Raw genomic sequence first — 26,563 nt, 5'->3', positions numbered from 1 at the left:
AATGACCCATTGGGCCTTCTAAAATCTATTTTAATGAAACATTTTTTGGAAATCCTATTTCAAGATAGTAAAAGCCATCACCACTAAGAGCATGTCATGGCAAAATATATTAAATCTGCATTAGAGGCCAGGCATGATGGCTTATGCCTGTAATCCCAACACTTTGGGAGGCCGAGGCGGGCAGATCACTTGAGGTCAGGAGTTCAAGACCAGCCTGGCCAACATGGTGAAACCCCATCTCTACTAAAAATACAAAATTTAGCTGGGTGTGGTGGCACGCACCTGTAGTCCAAGCTACTCGGGGGCCTGAGGCAGGAGAATCACTTGAACCTGGGAGGCGGAGGTTGCAGTGCAGGGAGCTGAGATGGCGCCACTGCACTCCAGCCTGGGCAACAGAGCAAGGCTCCATCTCAACAACAACAACAACCGGCATTAGAGTGACGTAAGGAGCCAATGTTCTTTATGGAGCTGAGATGCAGGGCTGAGTTGATACACAAACTCTAAATTTAGTAATATAAAATGTCACAAAACTCACCTCTTATAACTCTACAAACTTTACGGAAATTCACAGCAGCACATCTAGCAAAGTTTATAAACTGAGTTGCTCATGAAATCATCTTATTGCTTACGAAGCACAGGTATGTGTAGTGGTACTGGGTACACTTCTGGGGATACAAAAAACGTTCAGGCAAATATTTTTCTTCTTTGATTACCCCATGCTGATGTATTCTCTCTTCCCTCTAAATGTTGACAACTATATACTACATAATTCTTTGACAATTATGTGCTAGAGCCTTGTTGATACTTTATCTCTTAAATTCTTGAATTGTTACTCAGTATTTTGTAACTTTTCTCATCTTTACCATTGATGATTTATTTCTCTGCTAGAATACTAGAATTGTTCAACACAGTGGAGCTAGGTGGCAATCTGTGTGAAGACCAGATAACTTTAAATTCACCTTATTTTTAGGAGGCAGCTCTCTGAAGACCCAACCAAAGCTAGAAGTAGTTTACCTAGCCCTCATTCTTGGCAGTTAGCAGATTCTGACTTTTTTTCCTCTAGCCCAATTGTATTTGCAAAGGTCTAGCTCAGCCTCTCAGCTGCCACTTGTAGATCAGCATATGCTCTGAAGCAGAAGCAGTCCAACATGAACAAGAAAGAAAAAGTAATATAGTACAGGTGGCACATAGCTAGGATACTATTAAATACAAAAATATCAGTAATTACATTAAGTATGAAAGGACTAAATATTCCCATTGAAACTCAAAGGTCATCAGATTGGATTAAAACCCAAACCATGTGATTATTGTTAAAGACACATATATAAGACTAAAGGATATATAAAAGTTGAAATTTAAGGGATGGAAAAAATAATATGATGCAAGCCCTAGTCAAAAGAAAGCCACTGTGGTAATTTTAGGACAGAAAAAAATAACTTGAAGGCAAAAGTCTTTGCACAAATAGATGGTCACTTCAGAGTGATCTTTAGCTAAAGATCTAGAATCATGATGTCTTCCTAGTGAATTGAATATTTCACCTAAAAAATAACCTTAAAATATGGAAGGCAAAATTAACAGAATTACAAGGAGAAATAGACAAATCCATAATCATAGTGGGAGATTTTTCACTTTCCTTTCTCAGTAACAGATAAGGAAAAAGTCAGCAGGATATAGAATATTAGGACAACATGATTAATAGACTTGACACAAATAGACACTGTACTAAAATCAAAACCTTGTTAGTTATCTCCTAACACCAATGGAAGAACACAAATTTAGGACTGAGATCTTTTTTTCTTATCCATTCTTCCACTTGGAGCATACATGCAAGCAAAGGTAGGAAAAAACCTTTAATACAGACCTGTTTTGACATCACAGAAGACACTAGTATGTTTTCAAGCTCATATCCTGAATATACATATTGTAAAATTAATTTCCATTCACCCCAATCTTATCAGTTTGGTGTTGGTATTACAAATTGTATTCTTTCCATTGCTTAATTTTGCAAATTGATTTTGATAACTATATTATTGTCTATACTTATCACCCTTCTTGTTAGGACACAGAAATAAAAATACTAATTTTTTATAGTAACTTAGTTCATTGTGTCAATTTTGTAGGCAGGGTTGAGGGAACTGTTCAGGAGCTTCGAACCCACAGTTTAAAACCTTTATGAGAACTTCAGATTTCAGACCAATTAGTGCTACATAAATATGCAAAATTACCATGAAAAAATAACTTTGGATTCACATGTAATCACCAGTGCCTTGTAAGTAGTAAGTATTCTACAAATGAATGGTATATATTAAATGGGTCTTTCTATATAAGAGACACTACCTTTGAGAAAACAGTAGTGCCCATCTTAGGAGCCAGAGGGGCTGGTATGTGACAACACTGGCAATGAGGAGGATGGAGGGACAATTGATAGTTACTTTTTTTTTGAGACAGGGTCTTGCTTTGTCACCTAGGCTGGAGTGCAGTGGTGCTATCAGGGCTCACTGTAGCCTCGACCGCCTGGGCTCAAGTGATCCTCCTGCCTCAGGCTCCCAAGTATCTGGGACTACAGGCATATGCCACCATGCCTGGCTTTTTAATTTTTTTTGTACAGAAAGGGGTCTTGCTATGTTGCCCAGGCTGGTCTTGAACTCCTGGGCTCAAGCAATCCTCCTGCTTCCCAAAGTGCTGGGATTAGAGGCGTGAGCCACTGTGCCTGGACGATAGTTTCTTTTAGGAAGGATTTGCAAAATCCCTCTTCAACCTTTTCCATACGTGTTTGGTCAGTTGTCAACATAAGACCAATTTTCTATATTTTATTAGGTAATTTAAAAATATGAAAATGCTTTTCTTCTTTAAAGAGTGAAACCAAGACTCAACCTGAAATACAGGTTTTACTGTGCCATAATCTTTATTATAATAGACATACCTCTCACTATCAATATTGTACATAAAAATAAGTGAGAAAAAGACATTTTGCAGGAAGGAATTCCATTTATTGTGGATGCATTTTCACAATATATGTTTATTGGAGCGATCCATTATCAGTGAAAAATATCAAGTGTTTATAAAATTTTTAGGAATGGCAGATTCACAGAACATGCTAGTCAGCTTGCAGTTTTACCTCGTAAAGATAACAGGGAATTATAGTCAAACCAGTAAACAAGGAATTTACTTTTCAAAAGATTAAATCCAAACTGAACAAAATTCTACCCTAAAACTTACTCCATCCAAATATTGGAATAAAAGTCAGCAGTGATACATTCTCTTCTGAACTTTAGATTTTCTAGAAAAATATGTAATAGTGATCAGGAGGAGCTCTTGTTCAAAAGTACAACAAAGCAATGTTACCTTACCATAGGCCTTAATTCAAACTTTGATCCATTTCACTCCAATGACGGGAGTCAATGCTACCTGGGACACTTGTATTTGTAAATTCTGATTTAGCTTATTGTAGACTTGTGCCTACTTTGTCATGAGGGTTTGACTTCTGCATTCTTCGTGGCTTTCCTTCCTTTGGCTTAGGTTTGCTAAAGCTAGAAGATTCAATTGCTCTTTACAGACTTATGAGGAAGATAGACTTTGTAACGCAGATGTCACTTCTCATGCCAGCCCTGCCCTGGTTAGCTCTTCTGGAGGAATACTGCAGATAAGAAAATAGTTATCTGGGAGGCTCCCTCAGTGTGGTAGGAATTGAGACTAACACAATTTTGGTTAAGTCCACTGAGGTATGAGTTTATAGAACTCCACTGTATGTATCCAGCTATACTAGAACATTTTGCCAAGACACTGGAGGACTCTTTCATTATCTACTGTGAAGAATAAAGACTTAGAGGCTATATAATAAGTTCTGGATTGTGTGTGTAAAAATCAGAGTTAAAAAAGACTTGGGGGAGAAAGTAAAACTAGTAGAAGTTACATATAATTTTGAAATTTCACCACATTGTCAACTTACTACAAGTATCAATGACAAATAAAAGTAGAAAAGTTTGAAGAAATGCTTCAGAGTATATAAAGATCAAAGTACTGTCATGACTCCTCAACACTGGATTTTGCTCACTTTACTTCTCTGCTTCTAGACATTTAGCCAAAGGTAGTCTTTGTTGAGACTCATACATGGAATTTCTATCTGTACAATATTGGCACTAAATTTCTTGTCTTTCAATTTTAGAAAAGGAAGAGACCTTATGACCTATTGTGAACTTCATTGTTTCTAATAAGTAGGCTTTGAGCTTGGTCGAGATGATAGCATTAATAAAATTCACACTGGACTTCAAGAATGCATTTAATTATAAACTAAATACTATGTCTTTTAGAAAATTTCAACTCCTTCTGACAGTTCTAATCTCTCTTCTTTTCAATACTTTCTTCTTATAGGTCATCCGGCATTGAAAACATATTGATACCTATCTGCCATGTTTCTATTGGCAAATATGAAATATTAATATAGTGTGATTTTTTAATTTTTCAAAAGCTGTGATATTGGCTAGTTACAATGACATACTACTAAATATAACAGTCTAGCACATAAAAAAGCATTCTACCATTAGTGTGTTTGTATATGTGTATGCACATACATACATAATTGAGTTATCTAAAATGTGGTTCAGGCTACTATGACTACTAAAGAAATCCACAAAACAACCAACCTAAAAAATCAGTACCACTGTCAGCTAACATAATAATGTAATTTAGATATGAATCATCAGCATGAAAAAAAGTAATACCTTAACAGTACATTTCTTTTTTTTTTTAAAGACAACCATTATTGCAGTATTTCAAATCTGAAATGGGTTACTTTCAAAAAGTGTTACAATTGCCTACTAAGATAATTTCTTCCATGCTTTATTATAAAGTGCAGAAACAACATGACTTCTGTATTTAAAAAAACAAAAACTACGGTTCATTTTTCTAGATACTGCACACATTCCGCAGGCAATTTTAAACTTGGATCTTCTGTTGACTTCAGATGTGGTTGGCATCACTGCTCAGATACAGAGTTACGATGATCAGTAGAAAAGTCTCTATTTCACAGCATGGGTTTCTTTAGAAACAGGCTCCTGTGCAAAGGCAGTACTTTTACCATGAACATCTCTAGACTGTGATTATTAAATATAGTGATAATATACATGGGTTTACTGGGATATTGAAAAATAAAAGAAAATGAACCCAATTTAGTAAATCAACATAAATACAAAACAGAGCAAATTAGCCCTCTACAACTGAGCTCGTCCCGCGTCTTGAGCTTGGGTTCTTTCTGGAACTGTCTCAAACCTGCCAAGAGAAGAGAACTTGAAATTGACAGCCTGTAGTGTGAAACTGACAGCCTGCAGTGTTTCAGGCAGATGGTTTTTATAGTCAGAAGAAAAATGAATAATAGTATGGCAGGAATAAATATTTATGAAAGGGAGGATTATTATCGGCATTCCATTCAAATATGATCTTTTATTTTACTTTTTATTTTTTTGAGATGGAATCTTGCTCTGTCACCCAGGCTGGAGTGCAGTGGTGTGATCTCAGCTCACTGCAACCTCTGCCTCCCAGATTCAAGTGATTCTCCCATCTCAGCCTCCTGAGTAGCTGGGGATTACGGGCATACACCACCACGCCTGGCTAATTTTTGTATTTTTGGTAGAGACGGGGTTTCCCTATATGTTGGCCAGGCTGATCTCAAACTCCTGACCTCCAGTGATCTGCCTGCCTCGGCCTCCCAAAGTGTTGGAATTACAGGTGTGAGCCACTGCGCCTGGCTGGATCTTATTTTATTTTAGCCTTCCTTCTGCTGATTTTTTTCACTTCCCTCTTCCTGTCTTTCTCCTTGATGTTCTCTTTTCCTGTCTTAACTTTTGGCCTTGCTTATAGCATTTAGAGTCAAGTAAGTTGCTTTGTTTTTTTCATTTTTAAGCTCCACTGTAAGAGCCAAAAATCTACAGTGTGTATTCCAGAACAGGCACATGCGACTGAATAGCTCAGTGAGGGCCACATCAATGTATGATGGTGAAGGAGGATGTTTATCTTTAGTTTTCTCCCATTTTTAATCTAGCAATCTCTATTTTCTCCCTCCTATTCTTACACCCCTACCCCACGAGACTTATCTGACCTATAGTCCTATTCTTATACCATTCTCTCCCCCTCAGCTAGTTGCTAAAAATTTTTGCCAAGCTATTAAGAAATCTTAAAGTGTTGTGAATTCCAATTTTCAAGGGTGTTCATTGTATTCATTTCTAAGGAATGACTGAGTAACAAGAAATGAGTTTGACAGTTTGGAGCAAAAGAGGTACCTAATCTGCTACCTCATAAACTCAGTTCTGGGTCTGGTGGTTATATTATTACTACTGTAGAAAGAGGTTAGTAGCACATGAAAACTCACACTGTCACCCTCCTACCTTGTACTGCCCTGGTGCTACATAACTCCAGGGAGTACCATTCATGTTTGTATGTGAGTGGTGTTCTCTGAGTCTGACCATTCCACATCATTTTTGTTCCACTTTCCAGAGCTCTGGCTAGGAGGAATGTTATCCAGAGAGACTCCGTTATACTGGTGATGATGGTCTATGGCCAGCTGACATCTGCTTTTCAGACAGGAACCTATATAAACACTGGGACTGCCATTCTGAGAAGTCAGATACCTCTCAGAGGTCTGAGAGGAGAGCCTTCTGCTGTCAACGTTCCTCCCACAGTGGTGTGTGGAGAATGTCTTCCTGGGAACCATTCCATGGGTTTGGGCTATTTACATTGCATGGCTGACAAACCTGCAATGCGCTAATAGCATAGGCTAGAGAGGTCATAAAAGCTTAGGTCAACAAGCTCATTCTTTGTTTAAAAAATAACACAGAAAGTTCTTTTCTCCCCTGCCACCGAGAGAAAATTATACAAGGAATTGAATAACTATACATTTTCTCCTGAATATGCATCCTAAAAGAAAGTACCATGTATAATGGTTAAAAATGCAGGCTCGGATCAGGTGCTGGAGTATCAATGCAGGCTATGCTACTTATTCACTGTGTGACTTTGGGAAAGTTACTTCATCTCTCAATGCCTCATTTTTCTCAGCTGCAAAATGAGAATGATACACTACTTACCTCACATGGTGACTGGAGGATCAAATGAAATAATGGAGGGTAAGAAGGTAGAATAGTGTCTGGCATATAGTGGGGTGCTCACTTGTAGCGCTAGTAGTTTGCAATGTGATAATTACCAGCAGGTACTTTTCATATGTTTAGCAATGACTTAGAAAGGCTAGTGGATTTTAATGGAATAAAAGTGCAATAGGTAGCTAATAGTGAAGGTGGGGTAATATGTTTAGGTAGCTGCACCAGAACTAAGAGCATGAGAAAGTGGGAAAGGGAAGGTAATTCTCTCACTGCAGTGAATTGTAGTGATTCTCTAGTTGCCGTTGATGTGCTCTTTAGTCCTGAGTTTGCTTACGAAGTGCTTCTGTTTAAATCAACCCATAAGCAGCCTGTTCTAACCTTGCTTATTGTTGGTCTCCAGTTTCTCCCTTTTTAATTTTCTTTTTATTGAAGGAGAACACGAGGTCTATTACTTGAAATGGGGAAAGGCTACAGTTGGGAGTTGAATGAGCTCATTGTACCACAAAGGGTCCCATTTGCAGTGTAAGCATCATTTAGATGTTCTTCAGAGCCTCCTTTCTGCAGAATGACCATATCCTTTGACCAGAAGACTAAAAGTAAGAGGAACCCAATCATTCTTAATCATTCATTTTCACAGGGTGGTAAATGGTTGCCTTACTTTTGAATTTTTTTTTTTTTTTTTTTTTTTTGCCATAGCAACCCTGAGTCTTAGGCTGCTGGCAGTGGCAATATAATCTAAAATGGTTCCAGAAAGCAGTTTTGGAAACACTCAGGGAGACAGATGTTTTCCCCAAGTGATTTTTAAATGACTGTGGCACTAAGCTGGGACCTCGTAAGGAAACGTAGACCATGGTATCCCATACGGCCTTCTGCTGCCAATGTTCCTACCACTGTGGTGTATTGAGAATGTCCTACTGAGAACCATTCCATGGATTTGGGCCGTTTATGTTGTATGACTGACAAACTTGCAATGCGCTTTTCATTTCACTGTGTTATGTACTGGTCTTTTAGACACTGATGCGTGTGCAGGCAAAGATCTGTAGGTCAGTGATATTTCTCATCTGACTCCAGGACATTATACTACACCATACATCAGGAAAACAAACCTCTGAAATACTAGTCTTCCCAATAGATTACCTTAGTGGGGGAAGTGACCTTATCCACAGATTGCTTTTCCCAGAGGTTCCGCTTGCTGGATACGTCTCCTGGTCTCAAGTCCTGATAAAAAGGAAGCAGAAAAACATCCATAGGTGGCCATTTATATTTTCTAGCCAGCTCTAAATAAATGGCCACATCTATTGTTTATTTGAATCAATTTGTTGTTTAATACACTTTACCCCAGTGATCTGAAATGGAATTGAAAGGACCATCAGCTGTTGTTTGATTTTTTTATTTTTTTTATTTCTTTTGAGACAGAGTCTCACTCTGTAGCCCAGGCTGGAGTGTAGTGGCGTGATCTTGGCTCACTGCGACCTCCATCTACTGATTTCAAGTGATTCTCCTGTCTCAGCCTCTCGAGTAGCTGGGATTACAGGCGTGTGCCACCATGCCTGGCTAATTTTTTTGTATGTGTAGTAGAGATGGGGTTAGCTGTTGTTTGATTTTATATAGACCGTGACATGTCTTATGATATGAGAATGGGCTGGAACTATAGCCTCTGGGTCCTTGCCCTTTCCTAAGGACTTACTGTTTATTGATCAGTAAAAGTGAAACAGGAGCATGTTTAAAATAATGTAGCCTCATTTTAAATTTCTGCACTCTTACAAGTCAATAGATCATGGGTTATTTAAAAATAATTAATTTGGGGTTTGATAAGCATTTCCTGCCTCACAGATGAACTCAATTTGTACTCACCTCTTTTCCCCCAGCCCTTACTACTTTAGTGCACACCAGCCTGACTGCCAACTGCCCACACAGCGCTTCTCTGCCTAGGGACTTTCTCTGGGTACAGATGCCTGATTTGCCTGCCCAGGGGCAGGCTGGAAAGTTGAGAGAGTTATTATAACATCCCCAGGAGCAGTCCTCAATGGCTGACTGGTGAATGTTGGTGCAATATTATTTTCAGGCTCACTCTCGCCTCAGCTTGGGTAACTCTGAAGTATATGTTCTTTGGTGGCTTCCAGGATTTCCTCCATGGGATGAAAGTTTAACAGTCCATGTGGGGACTTGCTTAATAACACCTTCTGTGAGGACTGCCTTCTTCTCCCAACCTCAGCCCCTGTAGGGTTTTCTTCACCTCCACGTAAACAACTTGCTCTGGAATCACTATCTTGGGATCCGTTGCCGGGCAGCCCAAACAAAGTCACTTTTCTTTCTTCTTTTTCTGTTTTGAGACAGAGTCTTGCTCTGTCGCCCAGGCTGGAGTGCAGTGGCGCAATCTCGGCTCACTGCAACCTCCGACTCCCGGGTTCAAGCGATTCTCCTGCCTCAGCCTCCCGAGTAGCTGAGATTACAGGCACAAGCCACCACGCTCAGCTAATTTTTGTATTTTTAGTAGAGATGGGGTTTCACCATGTTAGCCAGGATGGTCTCGATCTCCTGACCTCATAATCTGCCTGCCTCAGCCTCTCAAAGTGCTGGGATTACAGGCGTGAGCCACTGCGCCCAGCCACAAAGTCCCTTTTCTAGCAGCACTTTCCTCACCCTAAAATCATTATGTGTCTCCCGAGGGGCAAGTGGGTAATTCAGAAGTGGATCAGTAGAACCTAGCAAATATAAACATTCATCACAAATTGAACCCATGCGAGAAGTTGACAGTTGATGACATGTGTAAGAACATGTGGAAATCTTGGGATGGAAACACTAAAATATGATCGATAACAGTTATATAGCTTAGAGTCTTTATTTACTACCTCCTAATTAATTTCATTTGGATAAGGATCCAAATTTCTGTTTCAATTTACTTTTCTTCCAGCATTTGCTTATATTAGTACTTGGCAAAAGGTAGTTTGTAGAAAATAAATGTGTTTTACTGAAATAGTAATGCTTATCTTGGCAAACCCTTTTCTCAGGAGGAAGGCAAAGCTAACAGCAATTGCATTTACCCGTGGACACTGATCTAAATGGACATATTTCTGATAGATAGTATTGAGATTGTAACACTGAAAATGCACAGTTAAATGATACCTGTGAAGCATTTCAGATTTGCCTAAACTTTACTGAGTTTCTGGATTTCCTCTGTGGCATGAATTCCTGATATTCTATTAGAGAGTTACACCTATTTAACTTGGAGCCATTAAGCAACAAATCAGATTATTTTTGTAGAATTCCACTACATTTGCCAGCGTAGGTGGAAGCTGCCAAACTGTCTGGAAGACTGTTTTAAAATTTTGGAAACTATAATTAGGAACATGCTGAGGGAAGCTCTGGAAAGCAGCTATTATCGCTTTGTTTATTTGATTCATATGAGACAAATATTTTTCCTTCTCATGCATGTTCTTCTACCTAAGAAAATGGATTGCACTTCCCATAAATCCTGCCGACAAATCTTTCAAGATCACTTAAAGAGTTTAAAGAGTCCTTTTAAGAAAATATGAACATCCGAGTTATAAGTTGGCATTTTAAATCAAAGGGGAAATATAAATGGAATTACCTGACCAGACTACATTTTAGACAAAGACCCACTCCGGAAGAAGAGGGAGAAATGAAGGCAGGAGAAGCAGGTTTCCAATCAACCAGAGACCAAAGAGTGAGGAACAGAAGGTCAGCTGAGAAAGACATTGTTGGTTTTTTTTTTTTTAAACAAAAAGAAAGACAAATTAGCTTTTTAATTGCTGTGTAACATGTAGTTTAGACACAAAGAACAGACAAACCAGCTCAAACAGACATACTCAGAATTGAATTGCAGTTACAAAGTTACACTGAAATCCCATAAATTCTACCCACAAATAGCAAGGGACATCCCAGTAGCAATCTGGTGTATTTACAACATTGATTTCATAGAACTTTCTTCCATCTGGTTCTCATTCAGGAAGCCACACTAGTCTACAAAATCTAATGGGAAGAAGGATCTCACTAAAATCTATACTAACTGCCATGTTCTTCTTTCCTTTTCTTCACCCTCTAGGGGGTGATCTAGCAAGTCACATACTAATTAGTAGGTAAAGCAGGCAATGATTTTGTAATTTCTCTGCAATACCTTTTTTTTTTTTTTTTTTTTTTTTTAAGGAGGCTGTCAATAACCCCAGAACATGGTGTATGTTTTGTTTTGTTTTTGCTGTGGAAACCTGGATACAGTTATACCTATCATAATAATAACCGAATTTTATCTTTTTAACCTCATTAGGATGTCATACAGATGATGGTAAACTTTTAAGTTTACAAGTTAAAGTGCTGATAAAAGAATAGGGGCCAAGTTCTGGATCAAATTTTTGAGTATAATCTGCTACAAAAATGAAAGATTGCAAATATCATAAACGTGCAAAAATTAGCATCTCCTCCAAATATTTCATACTTGTCAAAGAGGAAAACATAGATCTTTCTCTCCTTACTTACTATCTTGAGAGTTACTCAGTAGGTCCATTGACTGCCTTGTTTTTTTATATGTATATTTTGGGGGAGAGGGTCCTTAAATTTCATTAGGTTTTAAAGGGGTTCATAATTCAAAAAGGGTTAATAATCACTGGTCTGGAACCACAAAACTTATATACACTGCCATGGCTTTGTTTGTTTTGTTTTTGAAAATAATTTCTACTCCTTATGTTACCAGAGATGCTTGGAAAACTTGAGGCACTAAAGAGCACATAACTTTTGGGTCCGGTCTCTTGCCTCAACTGTGTCCTTTTATAAACCCGCATTCTTGTACCTATTGAGAGGGGGAGGAAAAGTTGCTTTTTTCAACATATAAAGATTTTCCAATTGTAAATTGGGTTGACATTAGTGTATACCTCCTGTGAGCCTTTATGCAAAGAATCTCGGGGTGTAGATTAATTAAACGGTTCAAGGAGTTGTGCCCAAGAAGGATTTGTGAACATTTCCATTTCTTCCTTTTTAAATTGGAAAGTGACAAAATTTAATGACTTTGGAGATTATATATGGAGCCAACAAATGCAATTAAATGGCATGGAGCCAATGGATGCAATTAAATGCACAGAGGCCTAGGATTGGAAAGTTTTTCTTCTTCCTCTAGAATGTAGGATTATGACAGTGGACTCTCAGCTCCCTTGGGTACCAACAAAGCTCTAAAAGCAAACTTAACAGGGAAAGCTCAGCAATATACAGTGGGGAGCTTGATACGTTTTCTTATTATAATGACAAATGCAAGCAGTTGTCGTATACATTCAACAAAAAGGTGAAAAGAAATGTACTTTTTAGTAAGATAGCTGCACTTAATAAATTAAGAAAATTTTAGATTCTCAAAAACATCATTCATAACCAGTTTTTCTAGTTTCCAGTTTTATGACTTTCCTCAGGAGGTGTTGACAACACAATTAGACCAATTATTTCAACAACTACCCAATAACTGCATTTTTGTGCCAAGTTATAAAAATGAGGCAAATTGGAACATATGGGTTCCCAATAGGCAAAATACATATTCTTTTGGGAATAAGTTTAGGGGTGCTCTTGACAAAGAAGTAGCCAAAATGATGTGACCTTTCATTTTCAAATTTCTATCCAGAATTTATAGAATAGAAGCTAAACAAATAGACGAGTAAAGGATCTAAATTTGAACTGCCTCAGTATTCTAGCTGATTCCTCCTCTCAGTTAGGGTGTAGAGGTGATTATTTGGTTCCATTTTACCCTCTGAGTAACTGAGATGCAGCTTCTTAGAACTGTTGTAAATCTGAACACTTTCCTGTTTGCTATTCATCAGGGAAAGCAAAGAACAGGGGCACTGCCATTCCTAGGTAAACAGACCAACTGCTTGTTTTCTTCTGCTGGTAGAAGCTGGGAGATCAAAGAAACTCAGAAAAACCTAAAGGTACTTACAGAAGGTTTGGGAGCAGGTGACTTGTTTCCATCTGGGGTTTTAGTTAGCCATTCATTGATGCGGCTAGAAACCCCTACCTTCAAGCCAGCAGTTTCCTACAAAGGGGCAATCATCCAAAATATTAAAGAATGAAGTAAACTTTACCTGGGAAGGAATTTTCAAAGCAAATTCAAAGTATTATTAAGTATGATTTCACATAACCATAAACCTTAACACTTGATATTTACAGAATATGTTATCTGGTTTTCTTTCCCTGGTAACTCACCCCACTCCAACTCCAAGGGTGGACATTTCAGCTCAGGCACTTTATTTGGAGTAAGATGGCCCGGGCTTAGTACCTCATGCAACCTCACGAACACATTCTCTCTGAGCTTGCTTTTGTGGTCATTGCAAAACAAAGTACAAATTGCACCGTCTTCACTGCTTTTATTATTTACTAGTGTGATTCCTAAATCAAAATCGACATGCAAAAAAATATGCCCCTCTACACTTAAGAGACAAAAATCAGACGCTCACCTTATTTGGTGTGCCTGCTGCAGTGGGGGATGAAAACACATTCCCTTTCTCCCACATACTCTTGATGTTGCGTACACCTTCAGCAGGAACAGGAAGATCCGAGGCTGCCGGCTTTGTAGGTTTTGCGCTTTTTGTTCCCTGAAATTTGTGAGTTATTTTTAGGATTGGTGCTGGGAAGTTTGTTCTCATAAAATTATAGTGAGTTTGTCTTCCTCAACATTATCATCTTAAAAATTCATTGTGTAAACACCTCCACCAAAAATGAGAGTGATAATTTCTGTTGTAAAACTGTATGCTGATGACATATGTCCCTCAAAATAAACCATCACAGCTAGATCAGAGGATCTTTCAAAAATGAAATATGCTTTTTGTTGGGACACCATTTGTTGTGAAATTGATATTCTACTTTGTTTCTTCAACAGATACTTTTTTGTTTTTTTTTGAGACAGGGTCTTGCTCTGTCACCCAGGCTGGAGTGCAGTGGCACAATCAAGGCTCACTACAGCCACGACCTCCAGGGCTCAAGTGATCCTCCCACTTCAGCTTCCCGAGTAGCTGGAACCATAGGCCTCTCTCTATTTTGTAGAGAAAAAAATGAAAAAATTAGCCAGGCATAGTCCCTATGTTGCCCAGGCTGGTTTCAAATTCCTGGGCTCAAGGGATCCTCCTGCCTCGGCCTCCTGAAGTGCTGTGACGACAGGCATGAGTCACCACACCTGGCCTCAACAATACTTCTTAAATGCCTACTGTATGAAGGGCACTTTGCTAGGCTCTGGGGATACAGTCGTGCTCAAAACAAGACAGTTGGGAGGCTGAGGCAGGAGAATCGCTTGAACCTGGAATGCAGAGGTTGCAGTGAGCCGAGATTGCACCATTGCACTCTAGCTTGGGCAACAAGAGCGAAACTCCATCTCAAAAATAAAAATAAAAATAAAAAACAAAAAACAAACAAAAAACAAGACAGTCAGCTGCAGTGGGCTTATATTTTAATAGAAAGGAAAGATAGTAACTAGTTATACAAGTATTTATTTCACATTGTGCTAAGTGCTATGAAAAATAATGATGTGCCATAAAGCATGGCACACAATTGGGGGGCAGTACTTAGTTTGGGGGTGCAAAGAAGGCTACTCTGAGGAAGTGACATTTAAACCCAGATTTGATAGAATACTTGAAAGAAGACTTAAATATATATATAGTTAAATATATATATATATATTTAAATACCAGTAAACCCATTCGTTACAAAAAAACCTTTTCATTAAACAATATTCACGCTGAAAGTAGAAAATAATTTATTTAAAACTCTCCCAAAATTTATCTTTATTATTGTATTTCTTAGAACTTAGAATTTCAAAGTGTAATAAAGCATCATTAATATTCTGACACTATTGGGGGCCAGGTGTGGTGGCTCACATTCGGCTTTGGGAGGCCAAGGCGGGCGGATCACTTGAGGTCAGGAATTCGAGACCTGCCTGGCCAACAGGGTGAAACTCCGTCTCTACTAAAAATACAAAAATTAGCCAAGTGTGGTGGTGGGCCCCTGTAATCCCAGCTACTCGGGAGGTTGAGGCAGAATTGCTTGACCCCAGGAGGCAGACGTTGCAGTGAGCTGAGATTGCCATTGCACTCCAGCCTGGGCAACAGAGTGAGACTCCGTCTCAAAAAAAAAAAAAAAAAAAAAAAATTCTAACACTCCTGGGGCTATTGGACTTGATTATTGTCCTAAGTGTTTTTATGCTCTTCTATGTAGTCAGAATCTATTTCTGTTCAGCAAGACCATAACGCTGAGGACAATTCTCACCTCAATTGCACTGGTATACTGCTCCAGTCTGCTGTCAATCTTGGAGACTACTGCTGCTTGATGGGTCGATTTGACACCACTGCTAAAAAAGTAAACACATACATATAAAAATATGAGAGAGAATCTTCTCATACATATGCTAGCTGATTAGCTCAATTGAACCATCAAGCATATTTACCTTTTCTGCACAGACTTATTCAAAAATTCTGCTCGCTCTTCTATCTAGGAATTACAAAAGAAAATAAACCCAATTAATATTTCGAGCTTATAAACAGTGTTTCTCAGCCCAGGCCAATATCATCCCTGAACCTGTTAAACACACCAAAGAGCATATAAGGGTATTTGAGTTACTGTGCATAGCTCTGCTAGAAAGCAAAACTACATATAAGGTATTTGATAGTGAGATTTGGGGGAATGAAGGTAGGATTGATACAGGATAGAGAAAATGTGTAAAAAAAAAAATCAAGTTTTCAAGGCAAAATAAAGACCAGACAGAAATGGAATAAAAATGCCTCTAAAACAATATAAATCAGTGGCAAAATAATTAAAGTTTAAGACTAACATAATTGGCTGGGCGCTGAGGCTCACACCTATAATCCTAGCACTTTGAGAGGCCGAGGCAGGCAAATCACTTGAGGTCAGGAGTTCAAGACCAGCCTGGCCAACATGGTGAAACCCTATCTCTACTAAAAAATACAAAAAGTAGCTGGGTGTGGTGACACGCGCCTGTAGCCCCAGCTACTTGGAAGGCTGAGGTGGGAGAATTGCTTGAACCTGGGAGGGAGAGATTGCAGTGAGCCAAGATTGTGCCACTGCACTCCAGCCTGGGTGACAGAGTGAGCATCTGTCTCAAAACAAACAAAATGCAACAACAACAAACAAATAATTTTTTCAAAAACACACACTGTTACCCTTTAGGATGTATTTACTAGAGACATACCATGCTATTCGAGTAACAAAATTTTCCCACAATGTTTTAACTATGTATTTGGTATGTAACAGGATTGAATAACTAGGAAATGTGAACTAGTCCCTTATTGCTTAACCTGATTTCCTAACTTGACAAGGGTCAATGATCAAGCCTATTGCTGAACTTAATTAGCCTTGGAACGTAAAAGGCGGGATACAGGTAGAATGAGGATGGGGCACAGCTCACCTGTAATGGCTGAGGCTTCCCATGAAGCCCCTCTTAGCCCAAGTGTGAAATGAGGAAATGAGCCCAGAGAAACAGGGGTGGACATAGAAAAAATCAGCAGTTAGTAGTCTTTGATGAATTCTTTTTTTTTTTTTAAGCTAGGAACTTTTTGCTACAACTGAAGCTGCTAAATCAAACGTTATATTTTACTGAAACTGTAACACTTAAATTTAGATGTTAGCAATAAGCAAATATTTGTTGAATCCATGCCACACCCAACTCCAGGCTAGAAATATCCTCTACCACCCATCACCTATCAATACCATGAGCAAATACCTTCTTTGCTTATGACTGCATGTGCCAAAGCACATGCATGCTGAAAAGTTCCATTTTCTTCCCTGTTCAGGACAGTCAAGAAATCTACTGGATTTTAGTTGCCCTAGGCTAGTATGTTTGAGTGGCCCCTTGTCTCAGTGAGTCTCAGTTAATGTGAGAAATTACCATAGACTGGGTGCCTTAAAACAACAAACATTTCTCACAGTTCCGGAGACTGGGAAGTCTAAGATTAGGTTGCCAGCATGGTTGGGGTCTGGTGAGACCTCTCTTCACGGTTTGCAGATGGCCACCTTCCTGCTGTGTCCTCATATAGTGCAGAATAGAGAGGGAGCAAATAAGGTTCTGTGTCTCTTCTTACAAGGGCACTAATCCCATTAAGGGGGCCTCCACCCTCATGACCTAATTGTCTTCCAAAGATCCCACCTCCTAATACCATCATATTGCAGATTAGGATTTCAACATATGAATTTTGAGGGGATACACACAATTCTCCAAGATGTGAGGGGTTCTTTCTGACCCAGACTGGTCTGGGATTCATGAGCAATTAATAAATACCACAGAGTTTTTTTTTTTTTTGAAAACATGCTTCCTCTCTAATATCAGTTCAATAACACTTTTATAGATACTAGTAAGAGCATTTCATTCTTTCTGATGATTTCCTACAAAGACAAAAGCAAACTCTTACTTAAAAAACTTTATGCAAAAAAGTACTATAAGTAGTGCTGACTTTATGGGATATATAAAACATCTGTAAAGTAACTCTTATTTTTCTGATCTTAATTATAAACTTAGAAGTATATTTCTGTAGAAAAAATTCCCAGGTGAGTAAGGTGAAACAGTTTAGAACCATGCAATGCACTGGCACTTTTCATAAATATTACCCATCCGTCCGTCCGTCCGTCCATCCATCCATCCATCCATCCATCCATCCATCTATCCATCCATCTATCCTATTTTTATCCCTGCCAGCCTGTCAGCCAAACAATTAGCCAATAAATAATATATTGAGTACCTTCTATATAAAATTGAATACTAATAAATAAAATAGTGCTATTGATCGAACTGTGTCCCCCTAAAATGCATGTGTTGAGGCCCTAACCCCCAATGTGATTGTACTTGGAAATGGGGCCTCTAAGGAAGTAGTTAAGGTTAAATGAGATCATAGCGGTGGAACCCTGATGCTACAGGATTGTTATCCCTACAAGAAGACACACTAGAGAGCTCACTTTCTCTCTTTCCACCATGTGAAGACACAGTAAGAAGGCAGCCATCTGCAAGCCATGAAGAGGGCTCTCACCAGAAACTGAATCTGCTTGCACCTTGATTTTGGACTTCCAGCCTCCAGGACTGTGAGAAATACATTTCTATTGTTTAATCCATCCAGTCTATGGTATTTTATTATGGCAACCTAAGCAAGCTAAGATAGACAAGGTCTTTTTCTTTTTCTTTTTCTTTTTTGAGACAGAGTCTCACTCTGTTGCCAGGATGGAGTGCAGTGGTGGAATCTCGGCTCACTGCAATCTCCGCCTCCCGGGTTCAAGTGATTCTTCTGCCTCAGCCTCGAGTAGCTGGGACTACAGATGCGCACCACCATGCCAGCTAATTTTTGTATTTTCAGTAGAGATGGGATTTCACCATGTTGGCCAGGATGGCCTCGATCTCTTGACCTCATGATTCGCCCACCTTGGCCTCCCAAAGTGCTGGGATTACAGGTGTGAACCACTGTGCCTGACTGACAAGGTCTTATTCTTTAAGGAACACAGAATTTAGTAGGGAAGACTAGTAAAGTATATAAAATAAAATATTTAAAAATTAACAGTAGGTACAATATTAAAGAAAAAAATGCTGTGTGTATAAGAAGTAACTCTCTGGGGGAGGTGGAGAAGGCTTTTCAGTAGTGTTGATATTTGAGCTGAGATTAGTAGTTTCTGGTTTACATGGTTTCAGAAATGAGTTTATGAAAGTGAGGAAGGAAGTGCATGGCTTAGCCAGGAAAGGGCATTTCTGGCAAAGCAAGCACATGTACAAAGATTTGGAGAGCCACAAGGCACACAGCGTGGTGAGACTGAGGATAAAGAAAAATTCAGTGTGGTGGGAGGATAGAGGCACCGCAGAAGGGGATAGCGGAGGTGAGAACTGTTCTTTGTCCCACCTGCAGCATCTTTATGACTCAGGGATCATCTTTCTAACCTTGGCCATGGCATTTATTCAAATCACCGAGATTCTCAGATTCCTACTCCTCCTTTTGCTTCTATCATAGCTAACATAGCTTGACTTCATCATTGCATTTCGCACATTTTGTCAGGATGCACTGTCCGTTTACTGATGCACTCCTGCTAGAAAATATCCTAACTTAGTGGCTCTAAACAATTTGTACTGAATTTGTATATTAAATGTTCTGTTTAAGGAATTTAACAAGGGAAATTGGTTCTTCTGAAGACCAAGAGGTGGCAGTATTGTCTTGATAAAACTTGGAATAAAAGCACACTATTCGTTTTAGAAAATTGGTGCTCTCGTTACTCCACACCCTGCCCCAACCAATAAAGGCAATAGAAATTAAAAAATCTTTGAATTTAATTTACTTAAAATCTATTCTTTATTGCATATGAAAATCAGTCACTGCTAACATAATTTAATGATGAAAAACTAGGTACAGACTTTCCCAAACAAGGAATAGAAATCATGAGATATTTTTTAAAAATACACTAGTTGATAGTATTTTGATGTCAAATAGCAAATATTTTTCCTCCCATTGGTATTCTACAATGCTAACTTGTGACCACTTATAAAAGTTGCAGGGCCAAGGGTATCAATAGCTATCCCAATTACATTGTAGAATATGAAATTGAGCTTGAAAATCAGAGTCACAGCAAGTTCTTCAAGGCACATACATGGAGGGAAGCATAGACTGTCTGCCCCTGAATATGTGTCTCTCTTACATAGAAATTTAAAATAACCTAGACCTTTTTTATACATCTACTGTAATCAATTGCAGACAAATGCCTCTCCACCAGAGGGAGTAGATAAATGGCTTCATGGGGGTACTAGATGAAATGGGAAGCCAGCATCTGGCTGAGGGAAAGAGCAGAGAAATAGGTAAGTTGAGAAATTTGGTAGAGAAGAAATAATTAGAGGAGGGTAGGGTAGGTTGTAGTTTCTCCTGGAAAAAAAAAAAAAAAAAACCACAGTAGAATTTGGAAGTCTAGACGACTACTATTTTCTTCATGTTACCAAGACTGTTCAAGGAAGGCTTGGGTGGGATTTTAAAGAAGGTAGAAAGAGAGAGCATGGTTTTCTTTTTCCTTTTTTTTTTTTTTTTTGAGACGGAGTTTTGCTTTTGTTGCTGCCTCCCAGGTTCAAGCAGTTCTTCTGCCTCAGCCTCTCAAGTAGCTGGGATTACAGGCATGCGCCACTGCGCCCAGCTAACCTCTGCCTCCCAGGTTCAAGTGATTCTCCTGTCTCAGCCTCCTGAGTAGGGATCACAGGCACCTGCCACTTTGCCTGGCTAATTTTTGTATTTTTAGTAGAGACGAGGTTTCACCATGTTGGCCAGGTTGGTTTCAAACTCCTGACCTCAGGTGATACACCTGCCTCGGCCTCCCAACGTGCTGGCATTACAGGTGTGAGCCACCGCACCTGGCCTTGAGAATGGTTTTCACACTGTTAAATGGTTAAAAAAAAATCGAAAGAAGAATAATATTTCATGACATTAGAAAAGCACAATAAAATTACATAAAATTCAAATTTCAGAGTTTATAAATAAAGCTTGCCTACTCCACAAGGCCTTTCTCTACTCATTTTGCTCTGCTCACTTTTGTAATTCTTGAATTGTTTCTTTGAGGCAGTCATTAGAGCCATCAGGGCAGCCACCTTGCTTTGTTCTTTCCCTCATAGGACATAGCATGCATTAAGTATTTCATAAATAATCAGATATTAAATGTATAATCCCTCTGTGGCTTAGTTTAAATTTTCCCTGAAGCAGACCTTGAGACAAGGGTTCAAGTACAAATAATTTATTTGGGAGGTATCAGAAATATGACTGGGACCCAGACCATCATAAAGACTCAGTGAGCCGGGCACGGTGGCTCATGCGTCTAATCCCAGCACTTTGGGAGACCAAGGTGGGCGGATCATGAGGTCAGGAGTTTGAGACCAGCCTGGCCAATATGGTAAAACCCCGTCTCTACTAAAAATACAAAAATTAGCTGGGCGTGGTGGCGTGCACCTGTAGTCCCAGCTACTCGAGAGGCTGAGGGAGAAGAATCGCTTGAACCTGGGAGGCGGAAGTTGCAGTGAGCCAAGATCGTGCCACTGCACTCCAGCCTGGGCAACAGAGCGAGACTCTATCTCAAAAAAAAAAAAAAAAAAAAAACTAAGGGAAGTTATTTGGGAATTAAAAAATTCTGATTTTCATGTGGAACAAGTAATAACTGTAAAATGTAAGCAACTTTTGGTCATTTTGGTGTGCCACTTGATATAACCGTACACATATGTATATAATTAACCATCCAGACCTTGCTATGATTCTTTTTTTCTTTTTTTAGAGATAGGGTCTCATTCTGTCACACAGGCTGGAGGGCAGTGGCACGATCTCGGCTCACTGTAACCTCTGCCTCCCAAGTTCAAGTGGTTCTCCTGCCTCAGCCTCCCAAATACCTGGGATTACAGGTGTGCGCCATCACACCTGGCTAATTTTTGTATTTTTAGTAGGGATGGGGTTTCACCAGATTGGCCAGGAAGGTCTAGAACTCCTGACCTCAGGTGATCCATCCACCTCGGCCTCCCAAAATGCTGGGATCACAGGTGTGAGCCACTGTGCCCGGCCAGACCTGGGTATAATTCTCTCATGGCTTTGTCCATTGTTGATGCTTTATAACCTAGCTAGGTTGATGGAAAATGAAATGTTAAAAGTCCCAATCTCTGAAGATTCATTCCTTTATTCATCATTTAACAAATTTTTATTAAGCATCTTCAATATGATGTAAGGCACTGTGCTAGATGCTCAATGATGTTAATTCTCGAAGAAACTGCCACTGGCAATAATGGTGGACTGATTATAAATCAAGGATGCTACTTTCTTGAGTCCACTGTGTTTTCCCTACATCTCAACTATTCTATCATCTCCCTGACTCAGCTGATTCCTGCTCCTTTTCTGTTCTCTTGGCAGCACTCTGTTTTACATCAAATAGGAGCTGTGCTCCATGAAGGCTGTCATAGGACCAAAGCCATCCTGGAAAAGGACCCTTTCCAAGTCACATTTCACCTCCTCCCATAATAATTGCTTTAAAATTTGCACCTGTACCATTTCCAGCTGGCTTTTAATCATGACAAAGAAAAAATGAACAGCTAGCATGAAAAGCAGCTTAAACTTTTAAAATATACTTTCCTATTTTATAAATTTTAAATGTCTCTATTCTCAGTTGCTCAAAGGAATGAGGCACATGGAGAATGTGGATCAGTAAAATTGAGAGATAATCACCGAATGTCATTTTAATGTATGCCAAAGCATCTAATAAACAACAGATAAAAATTTCACTACTGTCTCTCCTTTCCATATGTTGTAAACAAACAGAAGCTGTGAAACAGCTGAAAGGAGGTGCTATGGTCCAACATTTATATGTTGAAACTGAGTCGATGTGTTGGTATTAAGAGGCGAGACCTTTGGGTGGTAACTAGGTAATGAGGGTGGGGCCCTTGTGAATGGGACTAGTGCCCTTATAAAAGAGGCCTAAGGAAGCCTGTTTTCTCCCTTTCTCCTTCCACCATGTAAGGACACAGGGAGAAGGTGCCATCTATGAGGAATAGGCCCTCACTAGACACCACATCTGCTGGCACCTTGATCTTTGACTTTCCAGCCTCCAGAACTGTGAGTGATAAATTTTGAGATGGAATCTTGCTCTGTTGCCCAGGCTAGAGTGCAGTGGCATTATCTTAGCTCACTGCAACCTCTGCCTCCTGGGTTCAAGTGATTCTCCTGCCTAAGCCTCCCAAGTAGCTGAGATTATTACAGGTGTGTGCCACCACATCCAGCTAATTTTTGAATTTTTGGTAGAGATGGGGTTTCACCACGGTGGCCAGGCTGGTCTCGAACTCCTGACCTCAGGTGATCTGCCCAAATCTGCCTCCCAAAGTGCTGGGATTACAGGCATGAGCCACCGCGCCTGGCCCCAGTCTAAAGTATTTTGTTATAGCAGCCTGAACAGATTAACTTGGAAGGATAGCAAAAAGATAAATGAACAAAGGCCCTGTATAATCAATAACTAAACAAGGGGCTAAAATCCAGTCTCTATCATATTCTAATAGAAGTTTTCTGGGGAAAAAATACCTTGAGAGATGAACCTTTAGGAGTGAAACACTTGAATGGTTTCTTGTCATCTGACAAGCCATCTTCTGGCATCTTCTGGCGTTTCTCAGCAGCTTCTGCTCTTCGCCTTTCAATCTCTTCCTTTAGCCTCCTCTTCTCTTCCTAAGAGAGAAAGAACAAATAACGAGGCATCAGTACCAGCTTCACAGCCAAAGGGAAGAGTGCTGTAGGAGAGAGAGCACAGTTGGAGAGGCAGCAGACTCAGGCCTCAGGCTGGACACTCCCCTTCTAGGTGGTCACCAGAGGTTTAGCCTGAGAGCTGGAGTCGAGCTGCCTGCATTTGCATTCTGGTGCTGCTACTTTCCAACTGCCTGACCTTGGCCATGTTATTTATCTGCTCTGTGGCTCAGTTTCTTCATCTATAAAACAGGGATAACAATAGTACTCATTTTTTAGGCTTTCGTGAGGGCTCAGTGAGATAGCACATGTAAAATGCTTACACCAAACTTGTCCAACCCATGGCCCAGGGGCCACATCATGCCCAGGATGGCTTTGAATGTAGCCTAACACAAATTCGTAAACTTTCTTAAAACATTATGAGACCTTTTTGTGATTTTTTTTTTTTTTTTTTTTTGGCTCATCAGCGATCATTAGTGTTAGTGTATTTTATGTGTGGCCCAAGGCAATTCTTCTTCCAATGTGACCCAGGGAAGCCAAAAGATTGGACACCCCTGGCTTAGACTAACACTCATTATGATGATTTCCCATAGGATGATACATAATCACCACCGTCCTGTGGGTCATTAACAATGACCTCACACTTCTGTATATGTAAAAGGGATATGAAATATTCCTTCTACCTACATCCTAGGAGAGTTGTGAAGACAAATGAATAACTTATGTGAAAAGCTATCTAAATCTGTGGCACTATATTTGCCAGATGGTACAAGAGGTGATTTTATGGTTGCTCCCCGCTTCAAGTGAATATATAATTTTAGATGGTTTGACAAACCTGAAATGCTCTAGACGTTGAACCATAGTAGTGCAATTGCAAATGTTTACAGACTGTCTCATTAACCCCTCTGTGTCTTCATTCCTAGTCTAGAATACTCTGTCTTCTCTATCAGGGCTCTGATCAAGTTGCACAACTTGATTTTCTGAGAGATTTATGCAGTCTTTGGTAGTTCTTAAGCTGTGAGATCATTATCACTGCATGTTCTCAAGCAGAGACTAGATGTTCATCTGTCAGAGGATGTCACAGAAGGATCCTGTGTTTGGTAGTTTAGCCCAAATAATCTCCTAGGTCCAATCCAGTTCTAAGACTTCGTGATTTCTCTTCAGCCTTTCCTGATACTCTCCTCCTCTGAATAATAATCATAATAACAATGATGGCAATAATGATATCTACTAATTTTTGAGTGCCTAGAATGTGCCAGGCACTGGGAGCACAATGATCTATTAAATTATTGGAAGAATCCTGCAAAGTAGATATTATTTCACAGATAAGGAAAAGAAGACACAGAGTAGTCCAGTTTTCCCAAGGCCCCAGCTTGTTAGTGACAGAATTAGGATAGAAGACTGGGTGTGTTCCGAGATTGCACCACTGCATTCCTGCACTCCAGCCTGGGTGACAGAGCAAGACTATGTCTAAAAAAAAAATTAAAAAAGAAAAGCCTGGGGTGTGTTTAACCCCCAAACTCTATCATCCTGATTACTTCCCATACTTCCCAACCAAAGGTCATTGGCTCATTGAAAGTTGGAGTTAAAAGAGACCTCAAAATAATGTATCCAAATTTGCCATACAGTTCAGGAAAATTTTGCATAGGATCCTTGTCAAAATGCCATTGAAAGTCTTTTTTTTTCTTCATATTTTGAATGATGGGAGATCGCTATCTCAAAAGCTCTAGGCTCTGAGTTGGAAAAGCGGGGTCTCCTTACTGATTCTACCATTTATTAGTCAAGAATCTTCAAATAAGTCACTCAAACTATTTGATTCCTGGTTTCTTTGTCCATAAAATGAGAACGCTGTACCTCACGATGAAATGAAAGAATGCACTTTGTAACTGTAGTACTGTAAGTTGTAGTTGGTTAAACATTATTTCATATGCTGGGCCAAAATGTTCCTCCTTGTAACTTTATCTGCTGTTTTTAGCTCTGTCTTAAAAGATGAAACAAATCCATCTGTTTATAATGATGGGGCTCTTCCTGCATGTCAGGCACGGTATGGGGTCCTGGGTATACAGTAATGAACAATGCAGATACTGTCCCTGCCTCTTTATATTCTAATGTACTTACTTGCTCATTTAAAAAAAAAGATTTTAAAAAATCTTCTCTATAAAAACTCTCCACTATTAGAAAACCATAACTTCATTCTGGTAACTAATTTGCAGACCTTTCATCCTTTTCAGCTTTCTAACTTTTCCTTTTTGAGAGGCAGTAAAGGGTTTTAATGATGGGGCTCCTCCTGCATGTCAGGCAGACTCAAGGGAGACCTTGGGAAAGTTACAAACAAAAACAAAAACAAAAACAAAACCTCTCTGTGCCTCAGTTTTCTCATCTGTAAAATGGGGATTAGTACCTAGGTCTGCGAGTTCTTAGAAGCAGTGGACAAATTAATACGTCTACAAGTTATAAAACAGTACCTAGCACATGGTAAGTTTATTATTCTTAAAAAATATTTTTGAGAGCCATGCTCAAAAGAACAGCCGCACGGCACTAGGGAATTTTCCCGGGCAACGTTCTCAGGGGGCTAGCGCCCGCCTTACCTCCTCTCTGAGTTTTCGATCGGCTTCCTCCTGCTTCCTCCTCTGCTCTTCCTCCTCCAGGACCTTCCTTCTCTCCTCCCTCTTTTTCTTGAGTTCCTCCAGCTCCAAAGCCGCCTCCTGCTGCTTCTGTTTGAGCTTCTCGAACTCTTCGCTCTCGGTCTCCCCGCGACGACGACGAAGCTCCTCCAGCCTTTTGCCGGCTTCCACCTGGGGGGCGCCTTCAGCCTCCTTGGTGTCCACGCTGGCCCTCCCTCCAGGGCGGCTGTGGTTGGGGGGCAATGGAAAGGGGTTTACATGCTTTTGCCTGTAGTCTCCCTGGAGGAAGGGGAGGTCGGTCTGCGGCTTCTGCATCCCCGACTAAATACCCACTGCCTCTCATTAGCCCAGGGGGTAGGCTGGGGAAGGGGTCTGCCCGGAATCACAGAGTCCAGGAGCCTCTGCTCTTCCACTTGTGCTTCGTTTCCTCAGCTGTAAAATGGGACAAATATGCACTGTAAAATAGGATTGTAAAGTTGTGCAGCTGCTGTGGAAACAGTATGGAGGTTCCTCAAAAAATCAACACGAGAACTACCATGTGATCCAGCAATCCCACTTCTGATACACATCTAAAAGAATGGAAAGCAAGGTCTTGAAGAGACATTTGTATACCCGTGTTCATAGCAGCATTATTTACAAGGACCAAGAGATG

The 26,563-nt window shown here is 39.8% G+C and overlaps 1 protein-coding gene and 1 long non-coding RNA gene across 20 annotated transcripts in view; one reads left to right on the top strand and one right to left on the bottom strand.

The window, feature by feature from the left end:
- LOC117981122 (uncharacterized) overlaps positions 1-26,563 on the top strand; it is a 313,442-nt gene that overhangs the window by 104,073 nt on the left and 182,806 nt on the right. The gene's annotated exons all lie outside the window — the stretch shown is intronic.
- Positions 2,969-26,563, bottom strand: part of CALD1 (caldesmon 1) — a 191,849-nt gene continuing 168,254 nt past the window's right edge. For 9 of the 19 annotated variants that reach the window (XM_003813444.6, XM_055115395.1, XM_063606104.1 and 6 more), the window contains 8 exons: positions 25,876-26,137; positions 23,132-23,272; positions 15,514-15,557; positions 15,336-15,417; positions 13,535-13,672; positions 13,018-13,113; positions 8,226-8,306; positions 2,969-5,268 (listed from right to left, as the gene is read on the bottom strand). In XM_003813444.6, coding sequence (XP_003813492.1) covers positions 5,263-5,268; positions 8,226-8,306; positions 13,018-13,113; positions 13,535-13,672; positions 15,336-15,417; positions 15,514-15,557; positions 23,132-23,272; positions 25,876-26,137 — 850 coding nt within the window. In that variant the 3' untranslated portion in view covers positions 2,969-5,262. Of the gene's footprint in view, positions 5,269-8,225; positions 8,307-10,680; positions 10,796-13,017; positions 13,114-13,534; positions 13,673-15,335; positions 15,418-15,513; positions 15,558-23,131; positions 23,273-25,875; positions 26,138-26,563 lie in introns of all 19 variants that reach the window. The other 10 variants (XR_010112648.1, XR_010112652.1, XR_010112649.1 and 7 more) reach the window with 3 other exon arrangements.

This window comes from Pan paniscus, chromosome 6 (assembly GCF_029289425.2).
Source record: "Pan paniscus chromosome 6, NHGRI_mPanPan1-v2.0_pri, whole genome shotgun sequence".
Taxonomy (NCBI): Eukaryota; Metazoa; Chordata; class Mammalia; order Primates; family Hominidae; genus Pan; species Pan paniscus.
This window is presented reverse-complemented; position numbering and strand designations above follow the sequence as displayed.